Here is a 24,046-nt window from a genome sequence, read left to right as displayed (position 1 = left end):
GCCGGAGGGAAGCCGCTCCTCTGCAGGAGGAGACCTGACTTCAGCATGTTGTGCCGTTGTCTTTCCTCTCCTCAACACCAGCGCAGGACATCACATCCATTAAAGCAGAGAAACACTTTGTGACCCGTTTGGTGGACAAACACCAGGATGTAGATTTCTACATAAAAACAGTTCATATTCTGCGTGTTGTATTGTTCACAGCAGAGTGTAGACTTGTAGTGACGATGGACGTTTCCCTGCGTCCCAATCATCTATATTGTTTTTATGATCCATAAAACACAGCTGCTCACCTCCCAGTCCAGGACGGAGTCGGTTGTCGTACCCGTCCAGCAGCCGGTCCAGAATTCGGGTGAAAATGGTGATATTGTCTTTGCTGTCATCCGGCAGCGGCTCTCTGTGTCCGACGACTGCCCTGCAGGAAGAACCGGCACAGCGCTGAGGTCAGGAGATGGAAATCAGATCAAATGCAATAAAAGCTTCATATAAAAAGTAATATTTGGCTGCACTGAAGCGCTGCGACGTCCAGAGGAGAGAAAGTCTGTTCGCTCAGAGCAGCCTGAGGAGCCACTTTGATCCTGATCCGTTTATGTGTTAATCTTTCTATTGTGTAAATTAATGTTGTGAGGATGAATTGTTTTTCATTAGGACCATAATCAAGTGTGAGTTTATTTGGACATTTAAACTATAAATGTCAATAATCCACTAAAATAAATATGTCTCTGTTCAGAAATCACCTCACAGTTTAAATATATTATAATATTCTCACAGTCTGAACCTCGTGATCAGCCTCAGGCTTCAATCAATATTTGGATAATACCGTCTTGTGATTGTTTGTGTTGTTTTCGTCTTAACAGACTGAAACCTCCATATTTATAAAAAAAACAGTCAATTTATGTAAATGCATTCTTCCCCGAGAAGGAAGCGCTGTGCAGCGTTGTGTTGGAGGACGGCGTGCGATCAGCTGGTTGTTCATCCACACGGACCCTGCAGGACGACGCTGAGCAGCGATGGAGCCTCTCCGCCGCAGGTGCAACGCCGATGAGGTCACCAGGAGCCTCTTTTAATTAAACTTAAACCCCCCGAGGAGCCGACCTATAATATCCAAATAAAGCTCATCAACAAGCCGCGGAGCTTTCAGGACTCCAGCGCTGGAAGAGGAACTCGGTCCTGAACGTCGCTGAAAGCTGCTGCTGCTCGGCCTCTGAAGCGTCCTGCAGGTAATCCTGTAACAACTCACCACGAGTCTGAGCTCACCATTGAAACACCGACGGGGCGAAGGTCACTTCCTGAAGTGCAATTGTCGTGATTTCCTCTTCAGGCTGTTTGTGTTCAGAGCACAAATGACATTTGGAATGGAACTGAATTTTTGAAGCTTTTGGGAAAACGCCGTCGGCCAACGTGAGCAATAAATAAACATAAATTAATCATCGCGGCTCCTTCGGGTTAACTTGCATTTCTATTCATTTCTATTCCTCCCGCCACTTTAACTCCACATGTTCACGACCCTGCAGTCCCACAGGAGCAGGCCGGGCATCGAACCGCCGACCCTCTGATTGAAGGACGAGCTCAACTTTCCCATTTTTAAAAACTTTTTGGGGGGTTTAGTAGTTAAAGTTATAATCCTTAACAGAAAGAGTTCAGTGTTAACTCTTCGCTCGCTGTGACCATCAACCAGGACGGACTTCTAGAGGAATACAACTTTAAGAAGAAAGTGCCGATGATTAACCAGATGATGTCAGATATTTGAGGCTCTATCTCCTCTGAGACTAAGCTTTTCAACACTAAGCTCCTGATTTGCACCGCATTGAGCCGGGCACAGTTTGATGTATTCTGGTTGTCAGGAGTATAACTAAGCTCCAGCACAAGAGGTAGACGTGACAGGAGAAGAGTGCACGCCGAACACATTTGAAAGAAATGTACATTTCTGGCTTTTCATTCACAAACCTTATCAAAAAGAGACAGACGTGCAGCTCAGACACCGAAAACACGACGACTAAAGTCTTCAGAAACGGCTGCGACGAGCTGAAATGCAATAAGTATCGTCTGAAAGCTAAAGGATCGCCTCGCTCAACCAGAACCATCAACACGCCATCGGAGGAGACTGAGGGATGAAGGACGAACCTCTGGCCCCGTGAAGCGTCCCGACGGCGCGTTCCTCACTACAATACCCACCAAGTGTGAGTGTGTAGCATCTGTGTGCTTTACTGAGACACACAACCTCTCACACACTGAATCACACACACACACACACACACACACACAGACACACACACGTCTTCCAGCATCAGCCAGCTGCTCCGTTCCCTGATGAGGCCGAAGCAACGATCCCTCTGAGTTTGATATCATGTTTAAATACACTGCTTTATAATCAAGAAGCCGCGTGTTTTACTTCCTCAATCCGTTACGCTCACTATCTTACGCCTCATAAGGGAAGAGAAAAAAGAACCGTCATTATATTCCTCAACTATTCACACATACAGATGAACGTTAAATGAAAACAAAGTGTGTCAGAGACGGTGTTGAAGCTGTGGGCGTAAACACTGAGATGCAGACGCTCCGTTGTGCATCTGCTCTCATTGCAATGTGATGCTCTGACATCCTGCATTCATCAAATATATATTTATTAGTCATAGCTTTAGCTAGGCTAATGGATAACATTCATATTGCCGTGCATGTCTGATAGTAAGCTGTGTTCAGCGTTCCTCACATGATGACTGAAAGGTCTCCAGCGCCGTGTGAGGAGACCTGCAATGAGTTTATTGTGATTGAGCAATAACATCCAAAGAAATGATTCACTACAAAACTGCACATGTGGTTGTAAAGATGTATAGCAAGGGAGATATTTACTGTTAGTGCTGTTGCACCGGTCAAGGAGGGGAATATAACACCTTTATGATTCTTTTATCGGCTGTTTTCACACAAGACATTTAGGCTCAGGTGTCCACAACACCACCTTCATAACGAGAGATGTCCTGAAGGAACGGCAGTGTGGAGGCTGGTGTTGAAAAAGCTGAAACTCACCTGGTTTCATGGCCTTAGAAGTCCAATGACACCCATATGGCATGAACGGTGTTTAAGATTGTGAGGTTTTGAATGGAGTACAGAGCTGAAGGACTTGTAGAAAGTGTGAATGTCTCTCTGTCTCTCTCTCTCTCTGACTGCACTGATGAGCTCATCTCCATCAGCTGTGTCTCCTGCTGCAATCAAAGCAGTGAACTGCTCAGCGGCTTCTGGGTCGGGCCGTTAATTTAATGGAGCAGCACTCAGACCTTTGCTTCTTGGATGAAGCCGTGGACCGAGCAGCCGTGAATGTGATCATCACGAGCGACAGAACCGACTCTGCAGACCACCACCGAGTTCATTTAATGCTGGTCAATAACGGGCCGATGGGAGTAGGATGAAGCACAGCCTGCTGTTCTCCAGAGATGTCCTTCTTTTTTTTGCTTATGTGAAACTTCAACAAGCTCGGGCATTTTTTCCCATCTCCCAGAAAGATAATATGTGGAGTTGGACCTTTCTCCAGTGCTGCCGCAGCATTGTGGAGGCAGCGCTGGCCATGCGAGACGGCAGCCGCGGTACGGCCGTATCGAGCTTGATTTATGTCTGCTGCATCCACCTCGGTTCTCCAGGGGCCAAAGTGACATCTCGGCATCAAACGCGGCTCTTCCTGGTTGCTCTGGTTCAGGTTCCTGCCTCTCAGCGCTCGGCCGCCACCGGAGAACAGCGAGGAGCTTTCACAGTGTTGGTTTGCTGCTGGGAGAAATGTGCAGAGAGTAAAAGATCCACAACCGTCCTTTCCTCTCGATCGTGAGCTCGTAGCATCATTAGACGAGACAAATCCCAAATCAAGGGTCTTGCATGTCCTGTTGCGTGTGGACAGGAAGCCGCTTCATGATGTGTGCAGCAGACTGAGCAGAAGTTTATTCTCTCAGAAGAAGAGACACGGCATTGAAATGTTACTCTGCAAATATAGTTTGTTAATTGGCCGCGTTCTGTAGAAGTCTTCTCCTAAATTATTGCTCAGTCCCACTCGGCACCGGCTTTGCAACGTTCTTCAGCTGAGATGAAAGGGACAGAAAATATTTGAGGAATCGCAAAATACATAACTTGTGTTTGTTAATAAATGTTCCATATTTGCACAAGTTTACTTTAAGGAATAACTCTCAAGGCTTTCATGCCGCTAATGTCCTGTGATTGATTATTGATGTTATTGATTAAAGCTTCTCCGTACGACACTCACAGCATTAATATAGCATCGAGCAACACTTTGCTATCTTTAGAAAAGTTGAATGTAGCCAAGAAGGAAGTCACTCTGCCAGTGATCCTGGAATTAAAAGCTGCTCTGTTTGTTGAAATAGCCGGACTGGTCAGCCATGTTGTTAGCGCATGCTAGTGCATGTGAGTGCATGTGAGTGCATGTTAGTACATGTGTGCGTGCACCACTGGCTCGCTCATGGCCTCCTTGGGTTGACACTCTTTTTGCCGTTGTTTACAGTGTTGACTTCATTAGCATCGTTGACTCTGTTAGCATCGTTGACTCTGTTAGCATCGTTGACTCTGTTAGCATCGTTGACTCTAAAAGCACCGTTGCCTGTGTTAGCATCGTTGAGGCTGTTAGCATCGTTAGCTGTGGTTGGCAGGCGCGGCCTCCGCCGTGGTGAGAGCCGTGTGGAGTCAATGGATTTGCTCTGAATTCCACACTGACGCCGTAAAAGTTCATGGATGTTGCAGATCACAGAGTATCCTGTTTTTTCTCACTGTGGAGGAAACTGAGGGAGAGAAGGCGGCGCAGACTTTGTGGGCTGGTGAGATCCGATGTGTGTGTGTGTGTGTGTGTGTGTGTGTGTGTGTGTGTGTGTGTGTGTGTGTGTGTGTGTGTGTGTGTGTGTGGGCACACAGTCTGAGTTAGTGGATCGGGCATGAACTGAGTGAGTGGACTGGATCTGATCCAAGGTAAGTGCACTGAACCAGTCTGACAGGTGAAGGATTGCAGGCTTTGCCAGGAAGAGATGTGGTGGTGTCTCAGGGCACACAGGGTGGCTGCTGCCAGCCAGGAGGCGTGTGGAGGGGGGGGGGGGGGGGCGAGGGCGTTCGGTGGGCAGTGGGAGATGAAGGTGCTTCACGAGCTGACAGCGATGGAAAATAGATTCGTGGAGGAGGAGTGACGGCTAAAGGCGTCAAATGTCCGTTCCTTCCATTGACTCATTTGAGGCAACTCGTTTCTTGCCGCTGCCTCTGGATGCTGAATATTTGAAGCTCCCGTCCCAACAAGCTGCTGCTCATCCGTCTGGAATTCAAAGTGGACTCCTCGACCAACAGCAGCCTCCCTCCAAACGGCCTCATCTCCCTCAAAGTGTCTCCAAACATCCGGCACCATCCAGCAGCACCGAGCGCTCGCTGAGCGGCCCGGTGCTCGTGCTCAGAGCTGCAGGCGACCAGGACTCACATGGAGGGGATTAGTGAGGGTGCTTGGAGCTTAGTGGGGAAGATGGATCGGAAGCTGATGACTTTCCTTGACTGCGGTAATGGGGGCACTGGTTTACTTATTATATGTGGCAACACATATTTGAATTCCATCTTCCTGTCATCTAAATCCCAGAATGGGGGGACAAGGCACAGGGGAGGAGATTTCTAATTAGCACACTCTTGATTAATATATAGTAAATTCCAAGCTTGAATGCATGCATGCGTTAACCTTTACAACATCACTAATCTCCCTCACCAGGTCCTCCCACTCATATTCTTCCTGGTCTACCAGCAATATATTGATAAGGTTATGCAGCAGCGCATTATGCAGCATATTGTCTCTTAGCAATGGATGTCTTGTAACATTCAAAGCCTCTCCAACATGACTGATCTTTCTTTGTTTGCGTCTTTCTTCTGTTTCCCGCTTGCCTGCTTTATGCAGATAATATGCACACGGGGGGAAACTAAAGGCATCGCTGCTAATATACAGCAGCGTCGGCTGACTCCGGGGACGACTGTCGCGTCTCCATTTGTTCACAGGACAAACTTCCTCATGTTACTTCTTTCACATCCACACACTTTCCTTAAGGACCTCACAACTTATTCAAAAGGGATATAGATAAACAGCGTGTTCAACATCTTCTGAGGAAGACTGTGATTTCTTTAAATCATGTAGATGTCTTGGCAGAGCGGCTCTGGATATGGAAATGTTGGTCCGGACTGAAGCATCTGCTGCTGCAGATTGCCGTGACATTTGTTGTCATGACATTAGATTCACATCTAATCAGGAGGAATTATAATTCATTTATTGATTACTTGGTTTAATGACAAAATGCCTGTAGCATTAATAACATTCCCATCAGCTATGCTTTGAGATGATAGCATGCTAACATGCTAAACTAAGGTGGTGAGCACAGTGAACATTACACCTGCTAGGCATCAGCATGTTAGCATTGTTATTGTGAGCATGCTAGCAACCATGAGTCACACCGGTACGGGTTTAATCACAGACACTCCTCACGCTCAGCGGTCGCCATCTTGGTTACTTTGTGGAAGGAGAAGTTCATAAACATAACGGAGATGGTGGCATAAACATGGGCCACGCATTCCAATCAGCTTTCCTGCATCTGTCAAGTGAGCAAACAAGCCGGCATCAGAAAGGTGTCGATCGAGGTCAAATGCTGCTGGTGTGGCGGTTCTGCAGGTGCACAACAGCAATGTTAGATTGGAGACAATGATACAAATGTCTGCACGACAAATGTCCGCAGTGCACCGCATGGAAGTGTAATAACGGCCTCTGAATTGAGACATTAGTCGTGTTGAATATACAATCCAAGCTGTTTACACGATATCCACAGTCGAGCTGAACAAAGTCCGCCCCTCTTCCCCCGTAACGCCCTGCAGCTCCTCCTGCGGGAGGCTGCGAGCTCCCCAGCCAGCCGGCTGGAGTCCCTGCAGCGTGTTGCGGGTCGGCCTCCGGGCCTTTTCCCAGCTGGCCGTGGCCGGCGCCTGGAGGCCTTTCCTGCAAACGCTCAACCCGCCTCCACCGGACACACTCTGAGATGTGTGTTTGCAGTCGATGCCAAGTTCGGTGACGCGTCCGCTGGGAGCGTTTCTTCTGAGTGCCGACTTCTTTTATGGATTGTATTAACTCGGGAGGATTTTTTTTAATGCAAATTTCAGACGCCGCCAAGAGATTTGCGTTGGCTGTCTTGCTCTGAACTTTTGGAAGAGGTTTCCAATAGTTGCTCAGTAATGGCCGACCCGGCCAGCACTTCCTCCCGAGCATCTGTTTAACGCTCCCAGTTAAAGGAGAGGTGGAGGCCGATGGGGCCTCCTCGGCCCATTGATCACCATTACACGCCAAACGCTGGAGAATGTGTTTGCACGGGCCGATCTGTTCAGACACTGGAACAAGAGGAGGAAAATAAAATCAATTGGAAAATGTTAATTTCCAGCTGCTATCTAGAAATAGTCCCGACGCTGCTGTTCTTTACCCCGCACTTGATGGTGTCGAGCAAAATAAACGAGTCTTTCTGTTTGCTTGTCGCCCTTTGCAGTCTCCGCTCTGCAGCTGTGCGTAGACGTTGTGTTTACTGTGGGATTTAATGTCATCCACCGAGAAATCACACACATTTAAGTACTGGGTTATGACTCAGATGAATCTCAAATGTCGAGCTGTTTTTAAATGCACGGCATTATTTTGGGTACATATTCTGCTCGTTATCTAAACAACACTGTTCTCTCTTTCCTCAAACCTCTCTACATTCAACGTGCATTCATCCCGTCTTTGCTTCCCACACACAGTCTCAATTCCCCAATCCATGGCTGTGAAAGCGTATTTGATCTTGGATTTGAACAGTTTTCTCCTCTCGTGTTGTCCTTGATCTTTAACTAGCTTGAATACACTGCCATGACAACCAAGGTCGGAGAGGGGGCAGGGAAATGTCTGCTCAAGCTGCAAAACCAAAGCTGACCTGTCATCCCAACGGCTCTGTGTACACAGGAAACCAAAAACTGGAGGAATGTTATTTGACAAATAGCGAGAGCGAGGTCGGCTAAGTTCAGTATCGCCATCAAAACACAGCAAACAATTATTCCAACGTAATCAGAACATGTAGCGCAGGCTCAGTGGGGTGAAACGCAGCCGGGTTTCACTGCAACGCATTCATTTAAAGGAACAAATCTATGCCTTTTTTCAATCATGTAACTGTGATTAAAGGACGGACATTTTGCAAAAGGAAACTGATATTTTATAGAAACACAGCACCATGAAATGCAATAGTCTGGAGAGGACAACAGCCTCCCTACAGCAGCAGGAAATTATCTAACACAGAAGATATTATCTGCAACGCGCGATATCAACGTTTGTGACACCAACCTCCTCTCCGAGGCGTTTCTAGAAGAAAGCCCCGGCTCGCGCTGTCACGCAGCGCCGATATCTTCAGGGATTACAAAAGCACAATCACCTGCATCAGCAGCAATGAAGAGATCATTCATGGCTGCACGCGCGCCGTGACGGCTGCACGGGCTTCTCCAGATCAAACGCCAGCTTGGTGATGTGGAGGCTGTCAATCCCCCGTTTTGAAACTCAAAACCTCATTACAATTTCCAAGGAATAAGCGTTGTGTCAGAGAGGCAGACACAATCCAAACATCACACACAGCGTTTCCACATGAGCTCTGGTCACGGAGGCCATATTGCACTGCGTGCTTCCAACCAGGGAGCTGCGTATATTTCCTGTGTACGTCGCCTGCATTATCTTGATTTAACGATGCCGACGCCACAGGTAAAGGACACATGCAGCCGGTTTCACTGCCACCATATGCATCCCCATCTGGCGGGGCGGCGCGTGTCAGCGCTCGGTCCTCTGGAACAACGCAGCTCCTCCGGTGATTACTGGCGTCCTTGACAGCAGTGTTATGCTTTCATCATTTTCCATCTCAGTAACACGTGTTCTCTGTCCTCATCTCTGATCGCCATGTTCCTTTTAACTTCATCGCTCTCTTTATTCTGCTGACTCCGGCAGAAATGTCTCCATTTTCAAGCCCATTGGCAGATAAATGAGACTCATTCTCTTGAACTAGTGCACATTACTGACAGCTGCGCCGCTTCAGAATAAATATGTGGCGTGTTTTGGTCGATGTGTGGAAAGGAGGGTGAAACCTTTTCAAGGTAAACATTTACCAGTTTACACATTTCATCTGCAGGGAAAGCTCCCTGTGTCATTCACAGCTGTCTGCGACATCAAGGACATTTACATGACCTTCCACACACACACACACACACACACACACACACACACACACACACACACACACACCACTCCAGTTATGGAGCAGATTCATCATAGTGGTGTCTTCATTTAATAAAAGGAAAATAAATGACGTTCTGTTTGTTATAAACCTGGACCTGTGTGATGAGATGATATCTGATATCTGACATCTGACATCTGACATCTGATATTTGGTGATGTGTTCGTGGTGTTGGAGCCGCTCGTGTGATGCAGCTGCAGTAAAGAAATTAAGGCTGCAGCGTGCAATTATTTCAATTATTTTTGTCCTAATTTCCCAAAGATAATCTTGCTTGAAAAATTATTGTGACTAATCAGTTATCAAAAGAGTAAAAGATGAGTTTATTACCATAATAACAATGAATTAATACAGAACCTATTAGCTTAGCTATCTGATTGTCCACTTTTAGCATCATACTCCTGTAAAATTGTTATATTTAGCCCAAAATCTGAAGTTTGCCTCGCAGGGCTTCACCATCTGCACAGCGTGCGACCTCTGATGTCCTTGACTCATCGCTCAGGAAAAAACCCCAAAGAAAAAAAGGTTTCACAGGGAAAAGAGGAAAAAACCTCAGTGAGAAGAAGACGGATGTGCAATAGATTTCATGTGTTTGGATTGAACAACATGATCACAAAGTCTGATATGATAATCAATACCTGATTTACACGTGAGGTTAGCAGGACGAGGCTCAATCACAGCAGAGCAACAACACGCTGGACATTTACCAGACTGACCGCGTCAGAGAGGAGAATCATCTTCTTTCATTACACACAATCTTTCCCTTGTTAAAACCTGGCACCAACGTTTCCCACAATGCAACTCCGGGCAGCGTGTTAAGACGTCCGACACGACAACCCGGTGCCACACAAAGCGACGCCTCGTAGGAAGCTGCTGGAGCTGCAGGTACATGGAGGCGTGTGAGGGAGGAGCGGCAGGATGCCACGCAGCTTCATTAACACGCAGAAGGAACGATGGCGTCCTGCGCTGCAGCGTGAACATCCAGGTGGAGACAAACACACTTGAGAAAATGCTGAGCTCGGAGTAAAGATAGTGAGTAACAGTGAGTAATTTAAAAAGTAATCCGTAGACGACGAGTCGTCACCCGCAGCGATCGACCGGCCTGCAGAGCTCTGACGCTGCAGCTCGTCGCTGTGCAGGAGTCCAACACCTGTGAGATGGATCTCTTCCTGCTTTATGACCACATGACATGAAGGAGTGAATCTGTCTGGCTCCGGTCTGACAGACAGAAAACTATCCAGAGTTCAGGTCTGGAACATGTGTCATGCAAGTTAGAGCAAGAAGAGGTGGACACCTCCACGTTTCTCTTTTTCCTCCAGAATCTGAGGAATGGATTCAAACAATACAAGTAATGCTTAATAAATCACACTTTGCTTCCAATTAATGCTTTCACGCTTCAGTGCACTGGGAAGGAAGCAATATGGTTCATAATGCAGGAAGTTAGCTTCACTATACAATCAAACACTGAACACCTTCTAGATCTGAAAGGTTGAACAGTAATCGTCTTTTTGCAAATGTACTTTCAACACAGTGCAGAGACTCAACAATGCTGCTTATCAATAACTACACGGAGACGAAGGTCTCTGCATGTTTCACCACTGAGAACAGAAACTAACCCGTGAGTCTTTACCTCCAACTGCAAACACACTGGAAGTCAGACCGAGCTCAAAGCCTCAGACACCGAACTCCATGACTAACACGTCCAGACCGCACTGTGGACCACAGCTCCATCAGGTGATGCTCCATCAGGAGATGCTTCATCAGGAGATGCTCCATCAGGTGATGCTCCATCAGGAGATGCTCCATCAGGAGATGCTCCATCAGGAGATGCTCCATCAGGAGATGCTCCATCATGTGATGCTTCATCAGGTGATGCTCCATCAGGTGATGCTCCATCAGGAGATGCTCCATCAGGAGATGCTTCATCAGGTGATGCTTCATCAGGTGATGCTTCATCAGGAGATGCTCCATCAGGAGATGCTTCATCAGGAGATGCTCCATCAAGAGATGCTCCATCAGGAGATGCTTCATCAGGAGATGCTCCATCAGGTGATGCTCCATCAGGTGATGCTCCATCAGGTGATGCTTCATCAGGTGATGCTCCATCAGGAGATGCTCCATCAGGTGATGCTCCATCAGGAGATGCTCCATCATGTGATGCTCCATCAGGAGATGCTCCATCAGGAGATGCTCCATCAGGTGATGCTCCATCAGGAGATGCTCCATCAGGAGATGCTCCATCATGTGATGCTCCACAGGCCGGTGTCCTCTGGCCTCCTGCTCATGTTTCATTCATCTCCTTCCAGACTCCGTCACTCTCTTCTCTCTGTGCAGTAATGTTTTGGGTCGTGAGCCCTGAACCAAACATTTGTGAGTTGTTGGTTTGAGGCCTTAAAACAACAGGAACAGGAACAGAATCAAGGTGATTATTAGATGTTTAACATCAACGACGCTGCATGTTCTTAATCTGTGAGCAGATCCACAGCTATGATCTATAAAACAACCACAATGTTTAAAGGACGCGCCAGCTGAGAAGATAATTATCAGCAAAACTAGTGGCAATCATTATCATTATGTGATTTATGTGCACAGATATTGTGATTCTGTGATTCAGTTTCCTACAAAGAACAATTTTTCAAACGCTTAGGCTGGATAATCACATCCGTCCGCCCTGCAGGAGTTATTAAATGTTCCCCAAAGAGCTTTTTGAAAGCCAGAGAACTCCAACACATTTTCTGGAGTTGTTAAAATATGCAGCGCAGCTGCTCTGCGTGACCTCACATTCTTTTTATTCTTGCAAAGTTTCTGCGTCTTTAGATTTCATGATTGAACTTTTGGCAAACATCGGTGTTCAGTCCGTGCAGAGAAGAATCTCACGACGCGTTATAACCAGCGACGTCACCTTGAGCAGCAGGAAGCTGCAGCAGCATCCGGAGACGTGGGCGATGAGTAATTCATTAGGATTCCAACCAAATGAATTAGTTTTGCTCACAGCTCCATAATTGTTTTGTTTGTGTGACTTTATGAAACAACGCTGTTTGAAACTGGGACGTATGAATCGGAGGGAAAGTGGACTCTTTCCTCGCACACCTCCACTCCTCATGGAAAGCGTTACGAACCTTTTGTTCACGGCACTTTGTGTCAGTCCAGCATGCTCAGAGGCACCGTCAGGTTTAGGGATTTAAATCTGCATTGAATGGACGGCGTCTCCAGCGTTTCCTCTCAGACTCGACTTCAGCAGGACGTGGCTGGTGGCGAATGATACGAGACACAAAGGAATGATTAAGTTTCATAGAGAACCTCCACGGGGAGAGAGTCAGAGCCGATTCCTCCAGGAAAGAAGGGAACTAAACGACATGAATACGACATGCAAGAGACACGGCGTCGACGCTGACAGAAGAATAAAAACCACTCAATCGGACGAGTGCCAGTATCTGGAGGGTCCGTGCTGACATTTGGTCCGTTGATGTTTCAGTGCTCAGTGTGCAGACGCCTTCTCCGGGAATCATCCCAGCTTCAGCTCGATTCGTCCCTGATGGAGCCGTCTGCTAATTGGTCACTTTGAAGATCATCGGCCAGATGCTCACGGCATCAATATGGAATCGACTGACACTCAAAAGTAATTAGTGAAAGAATAATGACATCTTCAGCAATGAAATTGGGACGTCACATGACTGGTTCCACATGACTGGTTCCACATGACTGGTTCCACATGACTGGTTCCACTGGTTCCACTGGTTCCACTGGTTTACGGATCTGCTCTTAGCTTCAGTTCTCTGATTGCGGCTCGTCTGAAATCGCGTCTTTCTTCATCACTTACTTGACGTGTCGGTCGTCGTCCTCGAGGCGATTTCAAACCGGATCAATAGCACTTCAAACACAACACGAGTCTACGCTTAAAGAACAAAAGCTTTTTAATCCCGTGGCAGGTTTCCTCCGTCATCCTGTGGATGAGCTGAGCTGTGAGGTTTCTGCTCACGGCTTCTGATTTAACATGAGCTGCACATGAGTCCACCTTTGACTTTCTCCTCCTCTGAAGTAGTTTCTGGTCATTCAATCAGCAAAGTGGCTCAGCCGTGAATTCATTACCCTTGTCCAGACCCGTGACACATTAACCTTGACAACACTACCGAAACAGAATGTTATCTGTTGACCGGGTCACATCTCAAAGTGATGCCCCTCTCTGCCACGCCGTGAATAATTCATGTGGGACGGGGTGAGGAGGCGAGTCGAAGCCGGGCAACTTCCCTCCAATCCATAGGCAAAGTGTACGTATAGCACTCTCATCCTTAGAGCTATTGATTATGTGCCACGTTAGCCAGCAGCTTGGCAATAGATTACAGACAAAATAGACAACAGGACACCCGACTGTCCACGCTTGTTAAGCGCAGCGCGGGTCGGAGGATGGCGAGACGGAAAGGAACTCGGCGCTCTCATTCATATGTAAGACATGGATTGCTGGGAATAATAGCTTAATCAGCTCCGTCTCTCAGCGTGAGGGAAATGAGGAAATGTTGGTGATGTGCACAATGACGGACCCCTATATGTAGGATTTGTCTGTTACACCTTAATCCATTGGGAAAGTCTCCTGCCTCGACGGCAGTAAAGCCGCTTTGGAGCCGCTGATAGCATCAGCGGCGTCGGCAGGTGGCAGTTCTCTGCCAGGAAGCGCTGCTGATACGCAGATATTCTGCGAGCGTGTGCACGCTGACATTCTGAGGATTATTTCCAAACTCCGGCAACTTGAACTTTGATGGACAATTAATATACACTTTCACTTTCAGATGCAAATTTCCAAGATAAATTCCACTTTTGTAGCAGGTTTGTATTCCTCTGGAGGCAGCGTAATGTCTCCCTCAAGTGAACCCGGGCAGAGCCTCATTACAGGTTAAACTGAATGAAGTGCGTTAAATAAAGACTGCTGTGCGAGGGCTTTGCATATGTGGACCACATCATGACTCAAGTCATTTCAGAGAGATTAACATTTGTGAAATCCTCGTCACGTGCTGCGTTGGGACCTTGCATAATGAACGCATCGGGCCCTTTGGAAAGGATGTGATGACCCTGAATATGTCAACACACACATTTCCATTGTTAACCTGCTGCTCATCACCGCTCATGGCTTCCATATTATTTATTAACATTCAGAGCACCAAAGTTTGAAACAAAATGCTTGACTGGACGGACTCCTCGTCTCCTGTGGTTCCATGTTTTTTCTTGATAATGTTTCCTCTGTTCATCTAAACTGCTTCTCAAAGCCATCGCTCCGTCTCAGCGTTCAGAAAGCTTCACCACATCGGTGTCCTATTGCTTTACTTTTTTTTTGCTTTACATCATGTCTTCCATCATGTCTTCCACCATGTCCTCCACCATGTCCTCCATCATGTCCTCCACCATGTCCTCCACCATGTCCTCCACCATGTCCTCCATCATGTCCTCCATCATGTCCTCCACCATGTCCTCCACCATGTCCTCCATCATGTCTTCCACCATGTCATCATGTCCTCCATCATGTCCTCCACCATGTCCTCCATCATGTCCTCCATCATGTCCTCCACCATGTCCTCCACCATGTCCTCCATCATGTCCTCCACCATGTCCTCCATCATGTCCTCCACCATGTCCTCCACCATGTCCTCCATCATGTCCTCCACCATGTCCTCCACCATGTCCTCCACCATGTCCTCCATCATGTCCTCCACCATGTCCTCCACCATGTCCTCCACCATGTCATCATGTCCTCCATCATGTCCTCCACCATGTCATCATGTCCTCCATCATGTCCTCCATCATGTCCTCCATCATGTCCTCCACCATGTCCTCCATCATGTCCTCCATCATGTCCTCCACCATGTCCTCCACCATGTCCTCCATCATGTCCTCCACCATGTCACCATGTCCTCCATCATGTCCTCCACCATGTCATCATGTCCTCCACCATGTCCTCCACCATGTCCTCCATCATGTCCTCCATCATGTCCTCCACCATGTCCTCCACCATGTCCTCCACAGGGAGAAGGGTTCAATAACACAAAGCACATCTTCTTGTGAGGAGCTTCTGTTCTTCCAGCATCTTTTCATGGCCACACGTTTCTATTTAATATTTGTAATCATAACTTGGTTTTCTCCTCATAAGAGCCAAGTGGCACGATGACAGAAGCAAACTTGGCTCATCTGTTTGCACACGGCTCTGATTCTTCTCCCCAGCCGGCGTCCTTCCAGGTTCGATGAGCTTTTCCTGGCGTTCAGAATCTTAAAGTGATTTACGCCATGACATCCCATACCTGATCAACAACGCTACCATGGCAACATGTGCAATCCCTTTATCTAAAATTACAAGCAGTGTGGCGAGAAGGACTTCTCCTTCTTCTTCTTCTTCTTCTTCTTCTTCTTCTTCTTCTCCTCCTTCTTCTTCTTCTTCTTCTTCTTCTTCTTCTTCTTCTTCTTCTTCTTCTTCTTCTTCTCCTTCTTCTTCTTCTTCTTCTTCTTCACCACCACGTCTGTGAATGCACCACCACGTCTGTGAATGCACCATCATGTCTGTGAATGCACCATCCTGTCTGTGAATGCACCACCACGTCTGTGAATGCACCATCATGTCTGTGAATGCACCATCCTGTCTGTGAATGCACCACCACGTCTGTGAATGCACCACCATGTCTGTGAATGCACCATCCTGTCTGTGAATGCACCACCACGTCTGTGAATGCACCATCATGTCTGTGAATGCACCATCCTGTCTGTGAATGCACCATCACGTCTGTGAATGCACCACCATGTCTGTGAATGCACCACCATGTTTTCAGTGAGGTCCAGAGCGATGTCCTGCATCTGGAGGAAGAGCTCGCTGGATGTTTTGTCTTTTGGGGTCTGATCTAGGACGAGACGCTGGAGCCCCAGCGTTGCCCTGGACGTCCTTGAGGGGTGTACTGGGAAAAGCAGGGAGAATATTACCTTGATCCTTCAACGCTGAAGCTCCTCTCGGCAGCCTGCACCATTACAGCCGTCTGCTTCTCTCATTTGCTGCCTGACAGGCTCAGCTGAGGCCTTCTCGCTGCGTAATAACTAAACACATTGCCAGCCGCTCCCAGTACAGATTAACTTCTGCTTCTAATGGTGTTGGTTGGATATGTCTGCCGCGGCAGCGAGCCTGATTAATAAAGGTATTATTCAAGAGGCATCGCGGCGCATCGACCGCAGGGAAGTGAAATGTGTGGCGGCTGAGAGGTGATGCTGGTACCTGGCTGCAGGGACGAGGTTGAGGAGCAGGAGGAAGATCCACAAGCCCGAGTCCAGAGGTTTAGCCGTCCAAAGTGCAGCAGCCATATCCGGTCAGAGAGAGGACTCCTGCAGGGAAGACAAGGCGATGTCAGACGAGCAGAAACACGTCAACGTGCTCATTCTTTATGTGTTTATTCTTTTAGATTTTTGGTAAAATGACTTTTATATTCAATTATTTTGAGGTAAGAAAAGTGAAGCAGGAGTACAGACACACTGATCATTATTGCACAGTCCCTCACTGAACATGTTACCATGTTATTATATCACCATATCACCATATTACATCACTAATGTGTGCCACAATAATCACTCCAAACACCAAACTCATTAAATATTCAATAACCTACCTCAATATTCTAGAAGCAAATTACACTTCCTATTATACTGAGTGTTAAACTCTTTGTGTGTGTGTGTGTCTGCGCTCACACACACACACACACACACACACACACACACACACACACACACACGACTCCCAGTATTCATGAGACACAATGTAATTTACAAGCTCCCAGATTAAGAGCAGCACGCGAGACACAACTACACACTTTGTGGATATAAAACCCTGAACACACACACACACACACACACACACACACACACACACACAGAGCAGCAGCAGCAGCACGCGGCCTCAGAGACTCAGAGACGCGCAGCTTCCTCATGAAGCATCGCTGATTATTAAACGTTTACAGGCTGCAACTCAGAGAGCGATGAAATGACCTCTCAAGACGAGTACATGAGTGCAGCCTGAAAGACACCACACACACACACACACACACACACACACACACACACACACACACACACACACACACACACAGCGCGTGAAGCAGCTGCGTGGTACTTGAAAGGCGTTGCTGCTGCTTTGGTGTGAACCCGCCCACCTGAGAGGAGATGAAAGCTTCCTGTGAGGCAGCGATCATTTACAGGAGGAGTAAACAAATGAGGACACACTTCGGGTTCGCGTTCAGACACAAAGATGCTGCAACCCGAGAGCGTCCCGGTGCCTGCGAGTGGAACGGCTTTTAAAGAGCTGTGTTATTGATCGTGGCGGAGCTCCAAGTGAAAGATCCACATCTAATAAGTCTCCACACGGCGCGATGCTCCAGAGCCAAAACCCTCTGGCGTGAGCTGTGAATGTGGGACTGGAGCTGTTTGTGACCCGACCACATGGAGCCGGTTCTGAGGACTTTGTTCTAACACACGATACTTTGACGTCACTGCTTTTCTTCTACAGTTTCAATCCGTGCGCCTCCTCAGGGATTTGGGATTTGGCAGTCAGCAACATACATGAGCATCCGTCTCCATAAATCCACGGGCTGGATAGCGTGTCCTCGTTGCCATAAATAAAGCAGCCATCCATCTATTTGGTTCTCGTTTGGCTGAGAAATGCTAAAGTGGGTTACTTGTGTAACATGGGACAGAACTCGTGACGGCCCAGTGAGAAGAAAATGAGCAAACGTTGTCAAGTAAGCCAAGTAATCTGAGCCATAACCTCAATATGTTTTCACCCTGAACTGAGTTACTGCAGCGCTCACTTTAAAGACTAGATTGTAAATGTTGCCAATTAAACAGAGTACAGTTTATGCAAATGAGCTTATATTTCCTACTTTCATTCCTCATCTCCCTTTGAGGGCCGAGTCCCAGACGGCGTCACATTAACCCTTAAACATTAAACCTTAAAGATTAAACCTTAAAGATTAAACCTTAAACATTAAACCTTAAAGATTAAACATTAAACATTAAACCTTAAAGATTAAACATTAAACCTTAAAGATTAAACATTAAACCTTAAACATTAAACATTAAAGATTAACCATTAAACCTTAAACCTTAAACATTGAACCTTAAACCTTAAACATTGAACCTTAAATATTAAACCTTAAACATTAACCATTAACCCTTAACCCTTAACCCTTAAACATTGAACATTAACCCTTAAACCTTAACCCTTAAACCTTAAACATTAAACCTTAAACATTGAACCTTAAACATTAAACCTTAAATATTGGACCTTAAACATTAAACCTTAAAGATTAACCATTAACCCTTAACCCTTAAACCTTAAACATTGAACATTAACCCTTAAACCTTAAACCTTGAACATTGAACATTAACCCTTAAACCTTAAACATTGAACATTAACCCTTAAACCTTAACCCTTAAACCTTAAACCTTAAACATTGAACCTTAAACCTTAAACATTAAACCTTAAACATTGAACCTTAAACATTAAACCTTAAATATTGGACCTTAAACATTAAACCTTAAAGATTAACCATTAACCCTTAACCCTTAAACCTTAAACCTTGAACATTGAACATTAACCCTTAAACCTTGAACATTGAACATTAACCCTTAAACCTTAAACATTGAACATTGAACATTAACCCTTAAACCTTAAACCTTGAACATTGAACCTTAACCCTTAACCCTTAAACCTTGAACATTAACCCTTAACCCTTAACCCTGTAGCTCAGGTAACGTTGGTAAACAGCAGACAGCTGACTGCAGAGCTCTTGTAAATGAACTCTTAGACGTTACCTTCTCTCTTCCCCTCTTTCTTTCTCTCCGTACATTTCTTACACAAAGCGGCTTTAAGTTAAAACTAATGGATTCTTATCATTCAACATTCATGTTCCCTCATGAAAGCTCCAGGAAGCCTTCTGGCGTCATGTCCTTGTCTTGAATGCTGATGTCCTGACATGTTAACACGTATTCAAGGTTCCTCACTCGAGGAGCATCGTTGCTCCTCTCGTGGTCGATGCGTCCTGATGAATCATCTCGTGAACATACGTGTGCTGTCACTACACGGATGGTTTTTATCGTCTAATTGTCATTAAAGAGACTGCTGGACTCTCACAATGCGCTCAGTCAACAAGAAAGTCAAGTTTCAAAGCACTAAAGGATTTCCATTATTCTCATTCGTCCTTAAACTCCACAGATCTCTGCTCTGTTGTCTTTGTTCACGGCACGTCTCCTTAACACGAGCACCAACAGCAGAAACGCTCACAGGACGCGTGCAGACTCTCACAAGTGTCAACAAACTCTTCCCCTAGAGAAAGGAAGAGAAAGGGCTTTAAAAGACGTCTGCCGTCCTGCAGCGCTCTACAAACAGCTGTCATGCACACGAGGCGGCGCGTCGGCGTCCTGCAGCTCACGCTTTCAACAGAAGAGAGGAAGAAGAACAAGAGCCGCTGCTTTTGTTGGCAAATTAAAAATAGCGTGCCTCAGGTGACAGTAAAGACGCTCCATGTCCCTGTTCTAACATTTGTTCTTTTAATTCTGTCAGGGTTTTATTTTATTTCATGCAACGAGTAATGTAATCACATTTGACAGAATTAAAAGGCTAAACATGTTTTTGATGCGAATAAGCCGAATAATCCGACCGGAAAACGACGCTGAGTGATTTATGAAACAACACAGATCACCAGTGGGACAGAATAAGTGGCCGGGTCTAGTTGGCTCTTAGAAAGATGTCAGTTGGGGCCAATTTGGTTGAGTTATTTGTACAGTTCTAGTCAGTCACGATCCAGAGGGAACAGAAGTGTCATATTGTTGAGTTCATGTTGTGGATGCAGATGAAACCTCAGGACGTCAAGAAGCAGCTGAAGAGTCATCAGCCAATAAACACTGACTGCAGTAATTGTTGAATTCAGGACACGGATCTACGGTCTCGTAACACAAGTGGCTGTTCACTATAAATAGAATAAATCCTGTCACTTTGGGTTTGATGTGACAGTCGAGCGAGAAGCTACCAGTGATCTTTGTGGTCTGAACTTCACAACATGTTTTCAAAAAGAAAATTCAAACTGCAAACCTGTCAGTTGTTCCTGCACTTCTTTAACTTCTTCAGCCGACAGCGATAATCACATGGCTGTGATGAGATATCCCACAATACCACACGTCTACCTGCTGTTTGTAAGGAACGGGCTAAATGTAGCGTAGCCTGTACGAGTCGTTCATTCAGGACATTGTCTTCATACAATAATCCTTCATTTGCAAATCTATGAAGGGAATAGCTAACAATGGGTTAAAGGAGACAACATGGCGGTGTATCTGGCGCCCACGTCACCGTGTAACTCGCTCATAGTCCTCCACTTCTGCTGATTGCATGCTTAGGACATCTAAATGGTGTTCATTTTGAAGATTATCTTGCTGAACAAAAGGTGTCAGTATCATAATCTTTGTTTGCCACGGAGCTTATTTCCTGCAATCGTCCGACAAATCCGATGGAAACATCCCGTTGGCTTTCCACCAGCTCCGTGTTAGATAACATGTCGTCCTCCATTCAGTTCAAGCGGCCACGTTTGACCCGTGCGGGCCGGTGTCAGCGGGAACGCAGGAACACAGGTGCTCCTAATGAGCCGGGACAATGTTTCTGCTTCTCTTCTGGGACCGCGGGCCGAGCGGCTCCGCCGTCATTAGGCCACATCGCTGCCAAACGATCAGCGTATCGCGCTGCCGGGAAGAAGCTGTCTCCACCGGCATGAATAATGTGTCAGGGTGTAGGTTTGCTCCCTCAGACGCGCACTGAGAGAACGCCGGCGACATTGTGAGCGCGCGCCGCGTGACAATCTGCCTCTCTTGTTGGTTTTAGGGCGAAAGCAGAAAGATTTCATCTGGCTGACTAATGTTCAGAGTGAGTACACTGTTCACATGCGCTATAACGCTGGAGCATTAAACCGCCCGAGTGGCCCTGCTGGTCCAGTTTAATCAAAGCTAAACATATTTTATCTCCTCTGAATTTAAGGAGAAGTGTCTGGATGTTGGTTTTTATTGGTGCTGAACTTGGCAGGAATGCAAAGAGTAAAGTCTCTGTTTCTGCTTCCTCTCCCTCGACTGCACATTCATGAAGGAGGAACAGTGTACGCGTCCTGAGACCCAGTGTTGTCCTTCATTAGCATAAAGAAATGAATAACAAAATATACCAGATGGAGCAATTTCTTTTTTTAACAGAAATATATTTGGACTTGCCCGAAAGTAAAGAGGGAATAACAAGAAATCTGCTTTCCATAATGAGGCGAGAGTGCTTAAAAGCAAAACGTCTTTACACATTTGTAACGCGGCGTTCAGGAGGAGCTCGGAGCTTTTTCACCAAAGTAAAATGTAAACTGCGAGCAGGAGGATGCGGCGGCGACAGCACAGCGCACGTGACAGTCTGACTCTTCACTTGACGAGGTTTTCACATCCCTTCACGAGACGGCCACAGAAAGGAAAACTCAGTCATGTTCAAACCCTCTGACACGCCTCTCTGGCCTCCATGACATGCTGACGGCCGCTCTGGCCTCATGCGCTTCAACACATTTCCCCTCCACATGTAAACGTGAGGCTGGTTGTGAGAGCTGCAGTTCCCTCTGTGTCCAAATAAAGCTCATATGTATAACAGCTTGTTCAATATTTCCATAAGCTGCCAACGGTTCCCACCTGTCAGGGCGCTAATGGCTCAGATCCATAATGCTTACCCAGTTGAGCATGTGTGCGCAGCCCAGCTGGGTTTACCTTGTACACACTGCTGAATCTACAACGCTTCATATCCATTCATCAAACCTGTACAGTCCACAATCCACACATGACTGGAGCGTGTTCTCAGACCCTGAGCTCAAAGAACGGTTCACTTACCAACCCTGAAACAAACCCGCCACTGCCTCATGTTCCCAATGATGACAGACAGGTCACGACCAGTGTTTCATAGTATACTACTACTATATAGTATACATACTAGTATGTATACTATACTCTTATAGTAACTGAGGAGTCCCAGTTGGTAGTGAAGGAGCCGTAACGCAGTAACACTCTTGATCCTGTTGAATCAGAGTGACTTTAACAACGAGAGACACGGACCAGCAAACCAACGCTGATCTGCTTTCTAGTCACTTCCTCCATGAAGGAAGGAAAAACGCAGCAGTGGAAAGCAGCTGCTCGCTGTGGACAGGGCGCCTGCCTCGTGGGTGAAAGCTGTCGCAGCTCATCAGGACTCCGGTGAGGAGCAATACCTTCCAGAGCGCTCGCCACCTGTGCACATGTGTTACCTCCGGCCTCGTTACCGTCTGCAGCTCGCTGCCTTCAGGTGGACGTCGCTGCTGCTTTCACGTTCTGCTAGTCCTTTAAATGACCAACGTTAGCACTGGTTTGTATCTACATTTGAGAAAGTAGCATTCCAGGGACAGTAATGGGGAGTTAGCATGGGGAGTTAGCATGGGGAGTTAGCATGGGGAGTTAGCATGACGTGTTAGCGCTCGTTTGGGCGGCTGGAAGAGCAAACGTCATATGGAGGAAGAAGAAAAGTCTGATTGGAGGAAACGGAGTCTGGCTGGAGTGATCCTCCACCAACGCCGTCGGAACATCATCATCAAACACAGAAAGGAACAATGACATCATCAGTGGTTCTCCTGCGAAGACACGCTCCAAGCTTTAGGGCTCGAGAGCTCGCAGAAGAAAGAGAAGAAAAAATAACACAACACAACGACTACAACACAACGACTACAACACAAAGGCTACAACACAACGACTACAACACAGAGACTACAACACAACGACTACAACACAGAGACTACAACACAACGACTACAACACAACGACTACAACACAAGACTACAACACAACGACTACAACACAGAGACTACAACACAACGACTACAACACAACGACTACAACACAGAGACTACAACACAACGACTACAACACAACGACTACAACACAGAGACTACAACACAACGACTACAACACAGAGACTACAACACAACGACTACAACACAAGACTACAACACAACGACTACTGCACACTCGAGACACACAATAGTTCCTCTGGGTTTAAAATGAATACAAACACAAATAATGTTATTTAATTTCATTTAAAAAACAATATTAAGTGTTAAAATGTGACTTATTAACTTTATAATATTAACGTTAAAGCTAATCAATAACCATCATGACATCAATTATCTTACAAAAACACTTGATGTTCATTACAGTCGGGTTGATAAATAATTTCAAATGTACCAATAATTAATTTCACTAAGAGTAACCCTCACATGTCACATGATGACGCGTCTGAACTAAACTGATGAAAAGCTTTTATTCTGAAAAGCAATTTTCAATTATCCGCAAAATGAACTTGTAAGGAAACGAGAGTGAAACAGAACGTTTGTGAACGGCTTATGAGGACCAGATTCCTTCAGAGCTGATAGCATTACACGCAGCAGAGCGGCCACATGGAGGGAAATTAATATCTCAGTCCAGACTGTGACAAGTTCTGCATCCCTCAATGGATTATGATTACAGCTGGAACAAAGTCCTCTCCCATTAGCAGGCGGCCCGGCCGCTCACGATGACAGGAAGTGGGCACCAGAGAGGAGGATGTGCAACAGCAGAGCTGGTCATGTGACCTCTGCTGGATAATCAATGCTTCAAAGATATTCTCATGCTCACATTGACATGTACTGTGTGTGTCTGTGAGTATGGATCAGTGTTCTTGGTCCTCA

General features: G+C 46.4%; 1 protein-coding gene across 3 annotated transcripts in view; it reads right to left on the bottom strand.

Annotated features, from left to right (window-relative positions):
• gabra3 (gamma-aminobutyric acid type A receptor subunit alpha3) overlaps positions 1–24,046 on the bottom strand; it is a 74,603-nt gene that overhangs the window by 33,485 nt on the left and 17,072 nt on the right. For all 3 annotated transcript variants that reach the window (XM_068599909.1, XM_068599908.1, XM_068599910.1), the window contains exons 2-3: positions 16,519–16,625; positions 291–412 (exon numbers count right to left, since the gene is read on the bottom strand). In XM_068599909.1, coding sequence (XP_068456010.1) covers positions 291–412; positions 16,519–16,604 — 208 coding nt within the window. In that variant the 5' untranslated portion in view covers positions 16,605–16,625. The remainder of the gene's footprint in view (positions 1–290; positions 413–16,518; positions 16,626–24,046) is intronic.

This window comes from Clinocottus analis, unplaced genomic scaffold (assembly GCF_023055335.1).
Source record: "Clinocottus analis isolate CAN_PGR_092001 unplaced genomic scaffold, fCliAna1.0.p SCAF_5, whole genome shotgun sequence".
NCBI classification, from domain to species: Eukaryota; Metazoa; Chordata; class Actinopteri; order Perciformes; family Cottidae; genus Clinocottus; species Clinocottus analis.
This window is presented reverse-complemented; position numbering and strand designations above follow the sequence as displayed.